At 43.0% G+C, this 19,864-nt stretch overlaps 1 protein-coding gene across 3 annotated transcripts in view; it reads left to right on the top strand.

Moving 5' to 3' along the window:
- Positions 1-19,864, top strand: part of tanc2b (tetratricopeptide repeat, ankyrin repeat and coiled-coil containing 2b) — a 104,044-nt gene that overhangs the window by 10,841 nt on the left and 73,339 nt on the right. For 2 of the 3 annotated variants that reach the window (XM_068306309.1, XM_068306311.1), the window contains exons 1-2: positions 2,284-2,537; positions 18,712-18,821. In XM_068306309.1, the coding sequence (XP_068162410.1) occupies positions 18,755-18,821 (67 nt within the window). In that variant the 5' untranslated portion in view covers positions 2,284-2,537; positions 18,712-18,754. Of the gene's footprint in view, positions 1-2,283; positions 2,538-18,711; positions 18,822-19,864 lie in introns of those variants that run through there. The other variant, XM_068306310.1, reaches the window with a different exon arrangement.

Raw genomic sequence — 19,864 nt, forward strand, 5'->3', positions numbered from 1 at the left:
TGAGACTATTCTTACTCCTTTTTTTAAAAATTCAGTCAGTAAGTACTTTTTTGTGTTACTTCACTGTAAGACATGAAATTAAGTAGGTATTGGTATTACTCTCAATACACAATTGAAAGAGTCACCTTTTCAGTCACAAATGTATCCGGGCTTGCTTTTACGAGGTTCTGCCTGTCTGCCGGTGTAATCAAATTAATGGGTCATAACCCAGGTGGGTGAATTCTCTTTTTTTTTGTCTAAGTAATTGGTCTGTGGTGACCCGAATTTGAGTTTCAGACCTTTTGACATTGGACAAAATATGATCAGGCGAGATCTCAAGTGCTTTTTTTCTGAGCATCTAAGCAAGCCAATTTATCCAAGTACCTATTTCTCAAGCTGGAGGATATAGTGGTTTCTTCAAGATGTGAAGCAGTACACTTCAGCCAGCGTGAGAAAAAGACTTTGTGAAACCGCCAGACGTTACACGGAGCCATTTGTATCGCATAAAAGCTTAAACACTCACGGCCTCTGAGAAGGAGATGAGAGGGAAATCTCAAATGCCATTATTTATCAGGGAAAATGCGGGCGGGTACTCACCGAGCTCGTTTTGTTTTCTGGCTATTTCAACTACTAATACAGAAACCCAGTGGATGAAGGAGATTTATTCATTCCGCCACATGATGGAGACTTAAATTGTGTTTTTCTTCTAAGTGAATGCCCCATTTTTAGCTTCAAAAATCCATGTCTTTGTTAGCCAGAGGTATAACACAGGGAGGTGCTTTGCTCATGCTTCTCATCTAATCATCATCTCCTCAGATCGAGGTGGAACAGCTGCCCGGCCTTTGTGACCTCTTTAGCTGCGAGCGACAGGAGGGGGGTCGACCTTGGGAAATGTTCTGTGGTCGCATTTCTTTAACCCCGAACCATTCCAATCCATCTTCTCTGGCGTGTCTCTGTCACACATAGACGCCAAAAAAACCAGAATACTAAATGGGTAAACAAAGATCCAGAACAGACAAAAAAAACTGTGTTTGATGGCGAGATTGAATTTCATGAAATGATCACTTTGTGAGATTTCACTAAAGTTATTTTCAATCTAAATTGAAAGAAACCAATGTTGCGCTAAGCATGGCTTCACAGACGCTATTTAAATTTCCCCCACAATGCCTTCAAAGCCAGGAACATTTCAATATCAATACGAAATATATTCAAACTGAGGTTTGACTTACTTATTGCTTCACATAATAATTACTGGAACTTATTTGCACTCCCATTGATTGGCTCATCTTAATTAATGTTTTGGAAACTCAGTGTGAAATTTAGATAAAGTCTTGTAAAGTGTTCGCTACAGAGTGCATTTTGCAAATTATAATTAGAAAATGAATAGAGCCTGCGACACCCATGAGGAAACTTGATTATTGTGTTGCAGTGTTGTCTGTAGAATTCTATTGTGCTGAAATGACATTTTGCTACCTTTTGGGGAAAAAAATCTTAGAAGCCCTTTATGGATAGAAAAAAAAAATCGGGGGCTAGCGCAGAGTGACATTCAAGTGTTAGCTCAAGTTGACTCTGCGATGCTTGAATTAATTTATTGAATTATACTGGGAGAGGCTTTCTTTGGTTCTTACTCTTTGGGAACTGTTTGTTGAACAAATACTTGTGTACTGCTATCATTACTTAATTTCATTACCAAGCAAATATCTCTTTCCAAGAGTGTGTGCTAATTAATTTTCTCGAAAGAAACTGAACTGCCAACTGTGTTTATGTAACTGGAACATATGTGTGGGCCATCGGAGCGTTAACCATTTAATTTTTATTTTGGGGCATTATTTGTTTAATTGCACGGTCTATAATAAGATAAAAGGGAATGTGGCACTTGTGTTTTGTGACCAGATAAGAAACCACATTAGATGTTCATATCTCATAAATGTTGTGATGGATCAAACATGTAACACAGCCCACCCTCTGCCCCCTTCTCTTTCAATTTTAATGTTTATCACATGATGGTTAGAGTCTCCCACACCACAAAAATTTCAGTCCTGCCTCCCTCCCATCCTTGACTTGCCACTTAATGACATAATGACACATTGGTTGGAGTACTTAGGGACTCAGTGGGTCTGTATCACAACTCTGAAAGCAGCACTTTGTGTTAGATCCTCCCCCCTGAAGAGGGTGACAACTGTCTACTGTCCCGGTCTGCTCTGTGACAACCGGCCTTTGTGGCCGCTCCAAACGGCATGTTTGCATCACTGGCCGCTGATTGCCTTCTAAGATCATCAACAGAGTGAACATTGACAGCGCAGACAGTCGTCAGCAAAGACTTTCACGCCACTGAAGCGGATGTCATATTGCTTCTGTCGCCTCTGCTGTGTCGATACCAAGCTCTCTCGGGCACTCGCCAGCCTTGATTGAAAGTTTATTTCACTGTGGTTGCCTTTGTAGTGATCAGTCGGGTGTCCCCTCCGGAGAGGGATCTGGACTGTGGTTCAGCCAAGCGAAATGTAGCGCCTCACTGCCATCAAAGCCGAATTTGAAGACCTGGGTGCTGTCTGCTCATGGTGAGTCAGTCCTCCAGATCCACACTTGAACTATATTGTCAGGATTTTTCTTTCCCATTTTTACTCCTCTTCGGTTTCTCGTAGTCGAATGGGTTTTCTTACATTTTCGCTTAGTTCTTACTTTTCAAATACCTCAGTTCATTCTGGTTTAGATGAACACATGCTACTAGTTTACCTTATCAATTCCATCTTCGTATTTTGACTTTGAGTTTTAGAAGAACGTGTGAAGTAGTCCTGGGGTTCTGGGTAAACCCGCAGTACTAGTTATAAATATACCATGTTGAAAAACTGTAATACATCAAACAAAGGAAGCCGATAGTATGAGTTTCTAAATTACTCATAAAAAAGACTTTTGTCAAAATTAACTATTCAGCAAGTGTTCATATCAGCCACGGAGAATCAATCTTTTCTGCATGAGTAACCCCAATAAATCACTTTGAGAGGGAAAAGTTGTCTCTGTAGAGTAACGTAATCCAGTACAACTCTATTATCATGAAACAGATTGATTTAGCCTCAGGTGTTTTTCCAAATTGGGTAACAACGTCTTACTTCTCAACAAAATTGTGATTTAGCCTGAAATGGCATGTGATGCTGTTGCACAACATGCATTGGTATTTGCCTGAGAAGGACTCTTAATTGCCCCAGAAATGACACAATCACAGTAAGAAAACCATTAGATGGCTTTTCACAGATTTGGTTGGTGGTTGTTCATCGGTCTGAGGTGCCATCTTGTTTATGTGCCACATTCTTATGAGATTTCACAAAGCTTATGGGATTGCCTGACTTCCAACGAGATTGTCATGTTCTTCTAACCTTTCACCTGCGGCACAAAAGAAAGCCAAGGATTCTTTGGGACAGAGAAAGATTAAGGTTTTCTGCTGTCACAAATCTGATAAAGACGGGACTGAAAGCCACATCAAGACCGTAGAAGAATCGATCGCAAAAATAAAGCAAGAAAAAACAATATTCCCACCCTCCAGTTTGCCTCAGAATGCTCCGTCATCACCTCAAGATTTCAAACGATCTGCAAAGACACCCTCAGACAATTTCTTTAGGAATAGCACTGTGTCTGATACTATCTTTATAGTGGACCTTTAAAATACATACTGTGAAGGTTTGGTCATTCCCTTACAAGAAGTTTTTTTTTAAAAAATAGGTCTTTTTTTTTTTAGAAGTGTCCGGAGTACTGATCGATGTGTCTGCTTGGCGCCAAATGTAATTATTCTGTGACTGCCCGGCCATGAAATTGTTGTTTGGCTCTGAAATAGATCCAAAGTCATATCATGAGAGCTTTTTTTTTAGATTAAGGCCTTCTGGCTCTGCCCTAATCAGAAAGACTATGACAGTAAATGCCCCAGAAGTTGGTAGGATGATTGGCGCAACCATTGAGTAGTGTATGGACTTTTACAAAGGCATCTGCCGTTGACCTTGGCATTGGCATTTATTATCATCCTCACACATTATTCCTGGAGTACGATTAGTTTTTCAAATGTATGCCCTAGGGTGAATCAATTCTGTCAGCTGTTTGAAGAGGTGTTGAGGTCGCACGCTGCAGAGAGGTATGTGGAGTGACAGTCTCTGGCTTGCACGTGTGCAGCCGCGGCCTGCAAGTTGCAAACCGGCAAATGGAGTGGAAGAGTAGTCCCATTAAACTCTGGCTCTCCTCTGAGAAAGAGACTAACAGCTCTGAACACTGGCCTCTGACTCCCCAGCAGAAAGCGCTGACACAGATTTTTTTGTCTGACTGAAATGCCTTCTGACCACATGACACTGGTTCTTTTCTTCCTCTGAGATTCCGCCGGCGTAAAGCCGGGGCTACACAAGAGACACAGTCTGCGAGTGCTGCTTAGGAGGTGGCATAAATTATAGTCATACCATAAAATGGGCTTGAAAGGTCTGCATTGCTCACATTTTAGAGGGCGAGGAAGGAATGTTCTTTGTTTAAGCAGTTAATTGGGTTTATATGCGTGAAACCTTTTCATTTTTCAAGTCTTGCTTCCGAACAATTTTAATTTTGCTTCTACGGCAAGCTTTCTTTTGTGAAACACCAGCACATGTATAGTATACTCTCCAACATCAATACAAAGCTGAGCAAGCTGTTCGATGTATAAGGACCAGGGGAAGACTGCCTGGTTTTGTGATTGACGAGGCACGGCTCCCGTGGTGGTCACTGGCGCAGAGAAACATGACAGCGTGTCCGGGTCCGCAAAGTGCTGGATTCTAGTACTCCAGTTGTGCATGTCATCAAACGTGATGTGCCATTACCCTCTGGAAACTTTCGGTGATGGTGGTTTGCAGTATGTGGAGAAGCAGTACTTACTAATTCCCACATGCCTCAGGTTCCCACTACAGAAAGGCAACTACATTTATAGACTCTCTTCCGATAGTATTAGTCATGCATTTTCCAATCAGATGCCTCGGGCTGTAAATCTGGGCTGAGTGCTGCAGGGGACGGCAATGAGAGGGATCAGTGTTGTCAAACTGTTGAAGGGGATCTGAAGAAGATGCTCCCCAGTGGGATACGTGGGTGGTTAGCTGCAGCCCAAAGCTGCTGGAGGGGAGTTGTGTCAAATCTGACACACCGAAACCCACAAACGCCAACACTGACAGCCAGTTGCGATGAAAACCAATTTACAGGCAAGATGCATTCTGTTTGAATTGTGGGGGAGCTGTCCTCCCTGACTTGATCATGGTTCTATCTTTTAGTCATCCATGTATGGTAGGCAGGTTGGCTACTCTCTCTTTGGGCACTGTTAGGATTGCAAAGTGTCAAATCTGCTGAAGATTTACAGCAGATGAAGGAAAAAAAGGAGTTTATTTCTCCATATCTGGAATGTAAAATAAACAGGGATGGTGCACATTCTCACCTTATCGTACACATAATACAGAAGCCACAGCCTAAATGTTTAGAAAGATGAACAGATAAAAGCTTAGGAATGCCCCCCACCTCTCCCATGAATTTGTCACACACAGGCAGAACCCTCACCCACAGAAACCTGGCCTCTGTTCCTGGTGGGGCCACCCCTGTGCTTTGTCATGCATTCCATCCTACATTTCTGGGATTTAAGTGGGGAGACAGTGAGGGATCTGTTTGAGTCTCTGCACTAGTTACCCCAGTCTGAACCTAGATGGAGTGGGATCCAGAGTTGCTAGAATCACCGCAACCAGTCTGAGAACGGTGTGTTTACCTACCGGTGCTTTTGACTCTTCTTTCGTATCATCTCCAACACGCCACGACTGGTTTTAAAAGAAATATCCTGGCAGGAGCCGCGCCAAGGTTTGAACTTTGATTATCAGAAATGTTGAGACATCAGGATTACTGCCATGTAAGGCGTGCTCAGCTGAGTCCACGAGGCCCACCCACAATGATGCACCTGTGCCCTGGCATTACCTTGTTATTGGGATGCTGATAGCTAAAGGCTAGTCTAATTGTCATGCGGCTCATTGAAACATTTCCAGCTGATGGCCTTTGGAGCTGGACACGTCGGTTCGCACTGGAGTCGAAGGCTCGAGATGGGAGGCAGCTGCACTGAGCAAAGAATCACTCTCATGGGGGGGGGGCGGAAATTATACATGGAAAGCTTTTGAGAGGCCATTTGTCATAAGAGAAAATTCTGTTGAATGAACTTTACTGCTAATGCTCAGACAGTGCTTTCAAATGGCTTTTTTAAACTAATCCCAGAAAGGCTAGTACAAGTAAAAGTCTTACTTTAACAACAGACCTAAACTGTTCATCTTAAAGAACTATCATTAAGCATAATGGCTTCCAGCGACCTCTGTAATGGCTTGCAAAGTCTACAGTGTTCAACAGGGGAAATGCAGGGCACATAAATCAGTCTGTGTTAATGTACAGTTTTGGAAATAGTGCAGCATTGACAGGGAAAAAAAATCCAATATGCATTGTACTCTAGATTGAGCTCCGCCACAATTTCCTTCCTTCGTTCACCTCATGCATAATAATTGTGGAGGGTAGAAGATAGGACCCAGCAAAAGTATTTTTAAATTAATATTCATTCTGCTAAATCTGGCCCTTTTTTCCTCATTAATTCCCTTAAAAGCCTCATAAAAGTAAGTTCAGGACTACTGTTTTCACCTAGAAATCCCAATCAGTTCATCCCCAACTCAATTTATCCTGACAAATTTGTTGTATTGCATTTGTATCTTACATAACCAACAGGAACACAACAGGCTAAGACTGTAAATGCTGTTGCTGGAAGCACACTAGTGCCAGACTGTCAAGAAAATGTTTCAAAACCCTCTAATGTAAAACGAAAACATCAAAATATATAATGTGGATTATTCTGCCAAGTCAATCATGGTTTTCACACCTCCAACAGTGTACGTAGCATAATTAATGTGGCAATGGGAGTAGAAATAGGTTGCAGAAATGCTGCAGACGTGGAGGTAGATGGAGATATCCAGCTGTCATGTGGGCTTTTGTGGGAATTCTTTAAAGCGACGCTCCTTCGGGACCGAACGTGCACAGGTTTGTTCAAAACCAACTCCTCCCCTCTCATCTACGCCGGTCGCCATTGACAGCTGGGCTCAGCTAACAGCTGTCGCTCCTCCCCCCAAATCTAATACGTTAAAAAACAAAAAGAGTGTCCTGGGTGCATGCTTTGTAGGAGAACAAACAGTTGGGTAACAACTGCTGCGAATGTGTGGGTGGTCCTTGTAGGTCAGGTTTGCATCAGCAACTAATGATCGTCGTCATTATTGATTAATTCTGCTGAATATTCTCTCCAATAATGCTTCAATCTGCTTCTAAAGTTCAGTAAAGCCAACACTTCAGCTGACCACTTCCAAAGCCGTCACTGCTAATGCGTATGCAGGGTGACATTAGTGAATATCCCATATGTTTGCTTTCAATGTCAGCGTGCACTTGTGATATAAACTTTATTGATGATTACGTTTTCAAGGTCCTGCTGATCGGCGCATCCGAAACAGATGGTGATGGTAATTTTATACCACCTGCCGTTGACCTACAGCAGAAACTGGCCGCCGTATCTCAAATCTCGACTCGGATCGGTTAAGGATGCGAGGAGCGTGGAGTCGTTTGATTCTGCAGTGTCATTGATAGACTCGAGCTATATTTTTCATTCTAATTCCATCCCCAGCTCCTCAATCGCTCCCCCGCAGTCTTTCTTGGATGTAATATGTCAGCCTTTTGCACACTCTCAACAGGGTAGTAGCACCTAGGCTTTTTCTTTTGCTGATGTTTGCAAGGCCCGCTTCAACCTGCTAATGTGCGTGGCATAAGGCCTGGCAAAAGGCAGACTCATTTGTTGGCTCGTGACCTTCAGGGAAAGGGAAGGACTGCGCAACTCTTCACCCTCAATTGAAGGCTGCTTTAATTGAACAAGACAGTGAACTCGCCTGTATTTTCAGAAAGTTTTTTTTTTTTTGGATTGTTTGCCAAATACGTATTTCTTCTACACATGCAAATGCAGACACACACCTACTGCCTCATCATTCAGGCCAGGATTGAGGCTTCCCGTCGAGAACACGCTGTCCCGTTTAATTGAAATTGATAGGGACAAGACAAACCGATGGCCTTTCTTTCATGTATAGGTCATCATATTTCTCCACTCAGCCTCATCAGCCCGACGCTGTCAATAATTCATTGTAAAAAAAAAAAAAAAAAAGAGAAACAACAGCAGCGTGGCATGAAAACAATCATTTAATGAAATGATGTATGATGAAGGTCTTTCAAGTGAATGCCATTTAAACACATGGTTACTACAGTTAAAACAGCGTGGGTGATTGCCGGCATCTGTCTGAGACAATCTTTACAGAGACGAGCTCCTGGTACCACGTGAGTCGGGGAGTAAACAGCAGCTCCCATCGCCGTGCATGTCACATGGTTCATTGGCGGCTGGAATCAAAGGAACTTTTATTGTCGGTCATCAAATTGCCATCGGAGGTCAGCGGCCCGCTAAAGCGCTAATTGGTTCTCGCGGTCTCATCCGCGCCTTCCATCAAACGTCACTCCAACCTGTCAGCGATCGGGTGGTGGGCTGCGCTGGAAAAGCGAGTAATATCACATGTTTTCTATCCTGCCCACGCTCCCTTCTATCCTTGATATTGTCTTCTTAGATCCAGATTCATAGCCACAAATAGCATCGCTGAAGGTACCGTTGCCCTTGTAAGACACAGTAATGTGCTTTTCTTTGAGGTATCTTATTGCTGGCTGTGGGATTAATGGTGAGTCTGGATGAAAGAAGAAAACTACCCACAAGCAAGACTGATCACATAAAAAAAAAAAAAAAAGAAAGAACAGTCACACAGTTCCAGGAACCCTCAGTGGCTCGTTTCACTGTTCCAGTAAAGCTGAAGGCACAGTCATCTGTATAAAAGGATATTAGAGAGGCGTTGCTAATTTTCAGGACACAGTGATGCTTTTGACAGAGTGAATGTGAGCGTGGTGATGGTATATGTGTTAATACAGACCTGGAACAATGCATACTCCATTGAGAAACAGATTGGATCTCGTATCTCCCTCAGTGTGCCTCTGCTAAATGAAACCACATTTATATGCATGCCTTTGTATTTCACAAACACATCCCCCCACCACCACCACTACCACCCCCACAAGGTGGACTGGGGGAAGCTGGAATGAGTTCCATACATCTGTGAGTGAACACGTCACCCTTTGAAATGATAAACTTTATCTTTGAAAAACTAAAACTTTGACTGTTTGTAGTGGTGGTCCTGAACGTTTTTCCAAAAATATTAAATTTAAGACGATGACAATTGTGACATTTGTCGAAAGGCGTAAACATAGCACTCTGATATGGGTTTCAGGATTGGGTCGTGATAGAATAGCTCTGCAACATCACACAGAAAATTTTAAAAAGCAGCACCCCAATGGGTTTTTCGTCTAGAGGTTATGAAATGTGGTAAACACATGCATCATGTCAAGATGCACAAATAAGCCTCTTGGTGCCAAGTACTAAACTCAACAGCAGGTTGCTAACATGAAATTTGATTGGTGCAATCGCGAAAGAGATGAAAATTTAGAGTTTATTATATTTTTGAGAGGTACAATTTTGATGTTTTGTCACAACACACAAAATTGGTGTTATTCCACTTGCCATCGTTTAAATGTGGTCCAAATTTTGGATGTTTGATAAGAAGCCTGGAGACATCAACATGCACTTAGAAATGAGCTATTTTTGTCATAGTAGTACCTGCTGGTAACGGGAAGTAAAGCTCTTCTGACAAACATCTCTTGATTTATTCAATTTCATGTTGCTGTATTGTTAAAGTTGAGCCCAGACGTTTTGAACAGCTCTAAATGCCCTCAAGTGATCCAATTTTGACGTGCCTAAGCAACTCTCTCTACCTGTTTTGGATGGATGACAATACTCTATTGATTTGTTCTATTCTTGCCCTGTGGTTTTGAAAACATATCCACCCTCTGAATGTCTGATGACTCTCTGCCCAGGCCTTTGGGATGTGCCTGGAACATCTATAGACTCCTTCTGGGTTTTCTTGACTTGTTACTGACTATTTGTGATTGTTAATTTTAGACAGCAAAAGTCAAGATTTATAGTTGTCTTCCACAACAGTTTATGAGCTGAAATTTGAGATGTGACTGTGTCAAATCAGGACATCACAGAACACCTTAAACATATCTAATAACTGAAATGTCAATATTTCTCAATGGCCATAGATCATTTGCCATACTCACCATCTTTGACTACTTTTATCCAAGCTGTTTCTACAATATCTTTTCAGTAGTCATTAAATTATTCTTTTCACACACTTTGCGTTTTTCGCTTCAGACTCTACACTCATATTCTGAGTGTATTTGTGTTTGCAAAAGAACCCCAGACATATGCCTTATGACTGATGAGACTGACAAAATGCGAGCTGAGCTTAGGTTGATGATTTTTCTTGCGGTCTCCAATGTATTTCAGCTGCAAATATCTGTCCTCAGATGTTTCCCCATACTGCTCTGATGCCTCATCTTTAGTTCCCTTTTAAGTTGAAGTTCATTTCAGACAAAGACTTTTGTAACTCTGCCAATCCGTAAAGGAAACCAACCCAGGAGTGCCCCTGTGGGTTTATTCCACTTTAGAAGCCATGCTAAGCCTATCAACCACTTGGCTGCACTTGATTCACAATAGCCTAAGGCAAGGAAGTCTCACACTCTATCTGGCTCTGCTGCTCAGAGATACATAGTCACTACAAGGCCTCTACGGACCTCTGGCTAAGCACCATGTGGTCAAGCATTTTAAGAAGAGGCATTTAGATGGGATGCACGCGTCAACCTGAAATTACAGCTAGTGGGAACCGGTGTCGGTTTGTTGTTCGGTATGTCTCCTGAAACGACAAAGACCTACTCATGGGAGAATCACGTGAGGGGGAGTTATGTGAGGGTGAGTACTGATGGCGCAGAGCAAAAGAGAGGCAGCGGCAATCCTTGGTGAAACAAGCTTCAGGCTGGCACTAGATCCATGTGACAGCTGTGTCAGGAAAGGATGTGTGTGGATGTTATGAGAAGGTATCAGTCGTTTCATGCTTTAAGATAGACGGGTAATAAGAAAAAGAATTCACACTTTCTTGGCTCATTATTATGTTTTCTATAGCAACAAATCACATTTGATAAAGTCGTTATTTTGTATTAAGATAATTTGACTCTGTTCAGCAAAATATTAGGTGTCCTTAATTCAAATTAAAATCATTAAAGATGTTTATCCCCATGATTGAGCGTCAAAGTCCAGAATTTGATTAGATATGTTGTTGTTTTTTGGTAATAATGACATTTTGGGTTTTAAAGCTCCTAAAATTCTCCTAAAATTTATTAATTTGTTATGATTTCCTTGCAAAGTTTCATATTGATTGTTTCAAACCAGTCAGAATCCTGGAGTTCTAGCGGACGTAGTGCAGTACTGCGTTGCCTTTTTGGTCGTCAAACCCCTTAGTAACAGACGATGCTGCCGAATCGCCTCTGTCTTCTCACTGGTGAATACGACCAGTCGTTTGTGTCTAGTAGTAAACACAGTCCGGCTACCACAAATCAAATCTGGGGTCTCCACAGCGGCGGGTGAGGATTTGCCCCGTAGGCTGAACTTAACTGTTAATCAGTGTCAAGAGTGTTAAGCTTAATTGCTCTGTGATTTAGTGTCGTAAACATAATAAGAGGATGTTGAGGGTGAATAATTTTTCAGTAAACAAAGCAGTTCAGCTCTGGGACCCTGTAGCTCTCTCATCTCGTTTCAAGTGCTTGCAAGCGAGTGGAGACACTGCGGCTATCGGGAGGGGCCGATCCCAGCAGACTGAACGAAACCAGGAGACGCCGAAGGACCCGACGCCTATTTAATTCTTAGAATTTCATTTTAAATGCCCTCCCATCTCCATGCAAATACGCACTTGCGCCGACGTTGATTATCTGTCGATGGTGGCCTTCTGCGCGCAGCGACCTTCTGTCCTGGTGTCAGGACTGCATTAGCCTCTTTAAGCTGCCTGTCAAACATCGAGCCGTTCTTTTTTCTCAAGCACTAGCCCATCCGTTTGAACAGGATCAGGATGCTGAGGGGCATCGGAATGGGAGGCGTCTGAATGGATTTATGCAAAATTACATTTCTGCTGGCCGCATGATGGGCACGCCGGTGCCACGATGTCAGCAGCAAAGATTAAAGGCTATTATTAAGATTAGGTTTAGATTTATCATTTCATCAATATCAACTCTTGGCACTTCCACTCGGTACCGGTGCAGACGGAGCAGCAGAACTTGAAAACGGCCAGCAGGTGTAGCAGTGAGGTCTGTGAATGAAGAAGCAGGATGAAGGAACGGGAACGGAGAGAGAATGCTAAGCAGCTCTCGATGGAATTAATCGAACGGTCTCATTTAACCGTCCTTCTCCCCGGGCACGTTTATAGCACACAGTTTGACCTTTCACACCGCCATCCAGCTTCATTTATCCGTGAAATGGTAAACCTTTAAGAATGCTCCCCTTTTTACGTCTTAACATGCCGTGCGGCTCATTCCTCCTCCAGGAATCTCTGCATCTACCTGGCTTGTGGAGGTTTGTGCCGCCCATCCGTCGCCGTCATCCTCTCAGTCCGAGCAGTAGAGGAGGAGCACAACCACAACATACTAAATTAGATTGAAATTAAAGCTCGGCTGCTGTTGTCATTTTGATATCTGCATGGTAGAACAAAAAAGCATTTTCATTAATCACTGAACAATGCCCAATTCCAGTCTGAAACTGAAGAGATTATAAAAGAAGACATGCAGAAAACTACCCTTGTGCACGTCTGAGTCTAAATGGATTTTGTGCATTTAGACGATTTATTTCTCTCCTCAATCGGCCTGGGTGATTTTTTTTTCCACACCTGCCTGCACAGCTTGCACCATTTCGTTCCTTTTATTCGGCCTTGCCCAGACATTCACTAAAACAAACAGGGGGAAAACAAAAGCCGGTGAATTATCTCCTCTGTCATTGGACTTTCTTTCAGACTCCCGTAAAGGTTGAGTCACCGTTTCAGCTTGGAGCATGTCTGAATTGGAGCGAGAGAGAGAGAGAGAGAGGGGTCTAGCTGGGTTTAAACTGGGCGTAGGGAATAGTAATGAAAGTCTTTGCCAGTTGGCCCATGTGGGAAGACTTCTGTTTCCTAACAGGGAAACCAAAGCAGGTAATAAATCACATGGATATATGTGGACCACGCCGGTGTGCCGGAGAAGAAACAAATCTGCTTTAGCAGTATGGACTGAAATAAAGGTCTGTCAAGGAGGACAGACTGGCTCAGATCCACAAGTTGTTGGCTGAAGCTGCGTAACATTACTTTGAAAGATCAGATAAGCAGCATTAGCGAAAAGCTTCCAGCGACGAGATGGAGACGTCGTCTGTGAAGATGACGCTTTGGGAACCCGACACCGATGCCAAATGTCTCCCGTGCTCTTTAGCGATGAACTCCTGAGGCTTCGGGGCACAGATGGCGCGCTCGACACAAGGGCTTTATTTTAGTTATGAAAAAAAAAAAAAAAAAAGACAAAGAAGATGGAAATGTAGTCGTGAGTGAGTCAGGGGAATAATCACTCGCAGTGCCTCAAAGAAGTGCTCCGTGACTCAAGGTCAAATGTTTTAAAAGGGCTTTAATCACTGCACATTTAATTCATTTTTAATTCATTTTGATATCGGCAAGCGATGGAGAATATTTTAAAGAAGAGACCAGACGTGACTTTTTCATTAATAAAAGACTGAGGCAGCTTTAGCTTCCTTGTGATACAGAACTGTCACATCTTTGACAGATCTTACCCCCCTGCTGGGCATCAGGATGCAGATATCGCCACCTTTTCCCCTCTAACCTATGAACGCCGTGGCATTAATCTAGATTAATAAATAATCTGTCCTGATGCAGGAGTGAAACTTTGTTACCGGCAACCTTAAGTGTTTTCTCCATCGGCCTGTGAAACTCTCACCTTGTGAGGAAGGGCCTGACACTTCCCCTTATTGATATCAGTGTGATTTATGGAAGGCTGCTCTCCTGGCGATCCTCAAGCTGGAGACGGGCGTGTGATTTATCCTTTTCTGATGCTGCAGGGTGTCGACTTGGTAAAATGAAAGGAGGAAGCTCTGACTGAACCGGCCTCCGGTTTTGATGCACCTCTGCGGCAGGATTTCGTTTAATGAACAGGTCCATCTGCCACTCTCCTCTCCTTCCCCCCCCCTGAACTTTGGAAGCAAGATGTGGCACCGACACGAAGAGGAAGGCGGAGAAAGAAATCAATGGATTTTGGACGAATCGTCTTAAATTATCAAACTATTTACAGATAAATAATGTAAAATTATGCTTTTTGTGCTGCTGTTCTGACGTGATGAAGGTCTGACATTCGTGTTTCCCAGTCAGACCACATAACTCTACTGTAATTGCTCCAAGAAATGTGTATCCCTGAGGGCAAAGTCCATTAGTCATTCTCAAACTGTTGATGCTTCATTGTGCTTTTGCTGCTCAGGGATTTACTCTCTTGCAGCAGCGATATTAAGCCATATTTCTTCTCTGGGTGACTCCTAGTTACCCACTTTCAGACAGGTTCATATATATATATATATTTTTTTTTATGTGAAATTAGATTTTTACATTAAAGTCTCCCGTGTCTTTCACCTCTCTGACAAATTTTATTTTATCATGGCCGTATTGCCCTGTTAAAAAAAAAAAAAAAGAGCACTTTTTATCCGGGCAATTTCCTCCATCTCAATTTAAAAGCCCTCTCTTCTCTTCAGCTGCTCTAACTTCTCTGTTATAGGTAATCACACTGAGAGCACTCCCGTGGGAAATGTGTCCCCCTCTAATTCTATGATTGTGTCTGTGCAGCTTCCTCTCAGATGAGTTTTAATTTGGAGGCTTGGGGGTAACATGAGATAAATCCTATTGGAGGCCTGAAACACTGGCCTTCGCCTTGACTGGCCCCATTAAAGGATACTTTATTGATTATAAATAAGATGTGTAATTAATGGAGGGGTGGGGTTGTGCGGTTTGTAGTCTAGGCTTGGCCTTGAAGGTTGGACTTCTGCGCTGGCAGCTGTTATATTTCTTTATATGCGTTTGAACGTGTTATTCTTCATCCTGAAATATTCACATCCTGCCATGATGAAGCAGTTCTTCCACCCCAACACATTTGGTGACTAAGACTGGTGATGCAGTGTAACGCCGTTCACCATGGCACCGTTTCACCGTTAAAGAGACTCTTAATTTATCCACGGTGAGCAATGTGTGTTTTTTCTTTTTTCTCCCCCCCCCCCCCCATCAGAACAAACAAGTGTCCCATCATCCGGTCTCTCAGGTAACCGGATGAAAGCGGCTGGTCGTACGCGGCTGGCGAATGTCCCTTTAAGTGGCTTTTAAGACGCTGGAGGAGCATTATTCCTGAGCTGCGGTAGAGCCCTGAGATGGGCTGCATCCGCTTACGCACATTATCTGTGAGAGCATGCTGCTTCTTGGCTTCCCTTCACAAAGGAACGGTACAGAGGGTCAGAGAGAGTGGGAATGAGAGATGTGTGCGCCGACACCCTCAGATGAAACATTGCTCTTCGGATTTATACTCGGATACATTTCTATATGTGTGTGTGTGTGTGTGTGTGCGTGGCTGTGTCTCTTCTACGGCCACGTGCGAGTCTGCATGAGTGTTTGCGCGCTCAGTTGCCTACTCAGTATCCCGTCCTCTTAAGATTTCAACCATCGATCGGCCTTCCTTCAGCAACATCTCGCCCATATTCTGCTCTGTGAACTGGTGTAGCCTCACCTGGTTTGCGCCTTGCTATACATACAGAACCAGATTTATTTGTGATGGACTATGTATATTTCATCACTAAAGTTCTTGGGTCTCCCGAGGAGACCTGAAAGTACAATATGTTGTGTTTTTTTTTTTTTTTTTGGTGAAAGTTTCAGCATTATAATAATAATTTTAAAAAAAAACCCTCCTGACCTCCAGGTTACCCAAGCACATAATAAGCTGCTCCCTATTCATATTTTATACCAAGGTGAAGATGCGTGGATACTTGTGTAGATGCCGCCTTGTATCAGGGAAGATGAGCATGCATGCCAATTGAGTTGACCTCCTGCCCCCCTGGAGTCTCTTACTACCCTCTACATCTAGTAATAGGAGGGTACTTTATTAATATCAATGAACCGAGTTCAGGTAGGGAAGAGTTTGTGTAGTTCTGCGAGGTAAAACAAATCTCCTCATTAGCCGATCCTTTAATTCTTAATTCCTTATTGGTGGTAATTAATTAATAAGCCAGAAATCTGCTTTATTCATCACCCGTCATCTCCGAGTCGTGCCACAGCTCAGCCACCTTGAGCCGCCGCCGCCGCCGCCAGATGTGACTAATGCGCTTTTTGTCTATTCTTGTGGCGTCGACGTGGCGTCTGTCACTGAATCATGAAGCGGATGCAATGATTGGTGTGATTATACTTTTTTTTTTTTTTTTTCCTGTTAGAAAAGATGCGTACCGCGTGTCGCTCACAGATGCGCAGTTCACTAGAACTCTCATCGTGTTTTATCCAACCACGGTCGGTAGAAGCCCTCTGCTATGTGATTCTGACACCTAGATGGACAAAGTGGGGAGGGAACAGATTCAAGGACCCCCCCCCCCCGTCTCCACCTACCCTCAGGGTGCTTGGAGAATTTCCATTTAGTTTACTACATACCTCAGTTTCACATTAAAATGAATATAATTAAATCTAAAGCTAGACATGACTAACAGTTCGTCTGATTAAATCCTGTCCTCTTGATTGGACAGCTTGTCTTCAGTATAGAACTCAGGAAATGAGATAGGACTCACATGGGGGGGGGGGCAGTGGAAAGAAATGGTCACAGGGAGAGCGCCGGCCAAATGGTCAACATTTTAGAACAGTTGGAAGTAAAACCTTTAGCATTTGTAAATCCTTTGTGATGAGAGACGAGAAGAGCCAACATAAAGCTGCTTTCTTCCAGATCACTACATTATATTTCGGGCCTTTGGTGACACATGTAATTTAACAAAATTCCCTAAAGTGGAGAAGTGTCGTATCTGTCGTGGGAATATTTGCTTGCAGCTGTCAAGACAATCATATCAGGTGCCGATAACGCTTTTATAATAAAAGACGGCCCTGTAGGCGACCCCTTCGTACAGCTCCAGATACGATTACGGCTCTCTTTGCTTCAAAACAGAAGAGCTGCTCCGGGATCGGGAACGAAACATTAAAGGGAAAACTGTCGGCCTTTCCTTGAAAGATCCTCTGATTCTCATTTTTTATTTAGCGGATGCTGTCACAAAGGCGAGGGTGACACACTGCACTGCTTTTGCAAATGAGGTAGAAAAATACTCATATTTATTGTCAGTGATGTCTCTAAAATCAGAGTAGCCGAGAAGTGTTTTTTTTATCAGCAGTGGGATTATTGAACTCAGATGCAAACGGAAGTTAGAGAACAACTTGGATCAAGATTCAGAACTCTACCTCGATGTCTTTTTGAGACATGTTTTATATGACCTTCAACTGTCATTGGCTGAGGTGACATCAATCACTCAAAAAAGAAAGAAAACGCTAGGTAGCCCCGTACACCAAACAATACACGGAAAAGTTGGCCTGAGAAATCCTGAGTCAACGTTTAAAAAAACCAACATCGCATTCGGGCATCGTCGTAGACCGGCCCCGCTAGTCTGACTTAAATCACAATGTACGACTTAAGGGGTCTCAAAACGCTCGACAAACACAATCAGTAAAGCCAGATATGAATGTTTTATGAGCCGTTGCCATAATATTATGCCTCCTTGTCATTTCCCCAGCGTCTTCACACTCTTCTAATCCTGGAAGCCGTTTTCTCCCGTCTCAAGGTCAGGAGGCGTTTGTTTAAAGCACTGCTGTGTGGTGGTGGTGGTGGTGGTGGTGGGGGGGGTGAGAAGAGGCATTTTTGAGAGCTTTTTCATGCCCCCCCCCACACCCCCACTCCCTCATTGAGTTTTTTTCTTAATGGTTCGGGCCAAAGCTGGCTCCTCAGCTGGAGCTCGTCTGCGGGGGCTTTGCTGAGTCTCTCCCACCTAATGGAGAACATCTGCTGCCATGCTGCTCACTGCGGAGATGTGTGCCTCTGTTGGGGTGGTTGGGGGGGGGGTTGTGTGTATGTGTTGAGGAGGGGGCGTCTGAGGGGATACAGTTGTCGTGAAATGAAGACAAACTTGTGGTTTATGTTATCAGATATTTTATCCGGCCTCTGCCGCCTGTAGTTTTATGATATTGCAGAAGGGTTTTTATGGGTGCCAAATGTTGGTTCCTCATTTTATTGGACAGCTTTTACCTTGTAAAGGTGAAGTAAATGTCTCTTTTTATTTGCACAGATTCAAGAGATTTTGGACTTCATGTTTATTCACCACAGAGATGCTCCCAAAGGAGATGTTAACCAGCTAACACATGCATGTCTTTATGTGGAAAATCTTAACCTTATGGGGTGTCAAACCCAATAATCGCAGGACTGGCAGCTATAATCCGTAGCTCCTGCGATCCACTGACCCCGAAGGGTTCTATTAGCTGTCCCATCTTGGTGATATAGCTTTGGTCACTGTAAAAATCTCCAGTAAGGCTTTTGACCCCTGAATCATACAGAAAATAATGTCAGCTAGATCTCAAAGCAGACAGCCAGTCTCCCAGAAACATTAATATTTATTCTCTCCTCTTTCTCCAACAGATTTTCCTTTAATCTGGTCAGGGGGGGGGCATCTGCTGCAATCATGTTTAGGAACAGCTTGAAGATGTTGCTGACAGGAGGGAAGGCCAACCGCAAGAGTCGTGGCAGCGGTGAGTCCCCATCTTGCGATGCCCGCTGCAAACAATGACGTGTCTTTCCTGTCGATGCGCAGAAGGCGGTCACTCGTTCTGTGGGTTGTGTTTCAGGAAATGCGAACACGCGGCCCAGCGGATGAAATCTGTCTTTCATTCTCGAAGAGTCATCCGTGTCTGCTGAAGGCATTCAAATGTGTTTTCTGCTTAAAATAGATCCAAAACCAACTCATCAGTTTTTGCTGCTTGAATAGATTTACCTCCTGTTTGGAGGATTTCTGCCCTCCATGCATGTCATGATCCGCTGTGAAGATTCTCTTTTTTTTTTTTCCTTTTAAACTTGGAGCGGTTAATATCTTAGCTCTACAGTAAAGCCGTGGACTCTTAATGTGTTTGTAGAACCTGTGTAACGTTGGTTTCTCAGTCGTTTGGTCACTGGAGGTTTGATATTTAAGCCTCTCTACTTAGCGTTCGTGTTCCTCCGCTGTCCTCGTAAACCTGGGATAAAGCCGCGGTGTTAAAGCTGCCTTTTCATTTAAACACACCTTAACCTTTGCAGGTTAGACAAACCTGAATTGTTCAAACACATCTTTCATGCTGTTTTTGTTTGTAGAGATGATTTTATCATGCATATGAATGCATAGCCCCATGCGCCGTCTACCTAAAAATGTGGAAACATCTTTAAATGACCTCAAAAGTTCCATTGAAAGATGTTAAAACGGTCTTTCAAAGTCAAATAGAGAAGTTGTAAAAATTAGCTTAAATGTTCTGATGGAAAAGTCTTAAAGTGACCTTAAAATATCTGACAAAAGTCTTTAAATGTCTTACAGAAAAGTATCAAAAAATTATCTCGTTTAGAATTTCTTAAAATAGCTCATTGAAAAGTCTGGAGGAAAGTCTTGAAATTGCTTTAAATTGAATAGACTTCAGTGATCGTAAACATGTGTTTGAAAAGTCCAAATATTATGTTGAAAAGTCTCATATAGAAAGTCTTAAAAACACCTTAAAAGTTTGAATGGAAAAGTCTTAAAAGGACCTTTAATGAAATTTTATACATTTAT

The sequence above is a fragment of the Antennarius striatus genome, chromosome 21 (genome assembly GCF_040054535.1).
Source record: "Antennarius striatus isolate MH-2024 chromosome 21, ASM4005453v1, whole genome shotgun sequence".
Lineage (NCBI taxonomy): Eukaryota > Metazoa > Chordata > Actinopteri > Lophiiformes > Antennariidae > Antennarius > Antennarius striatus.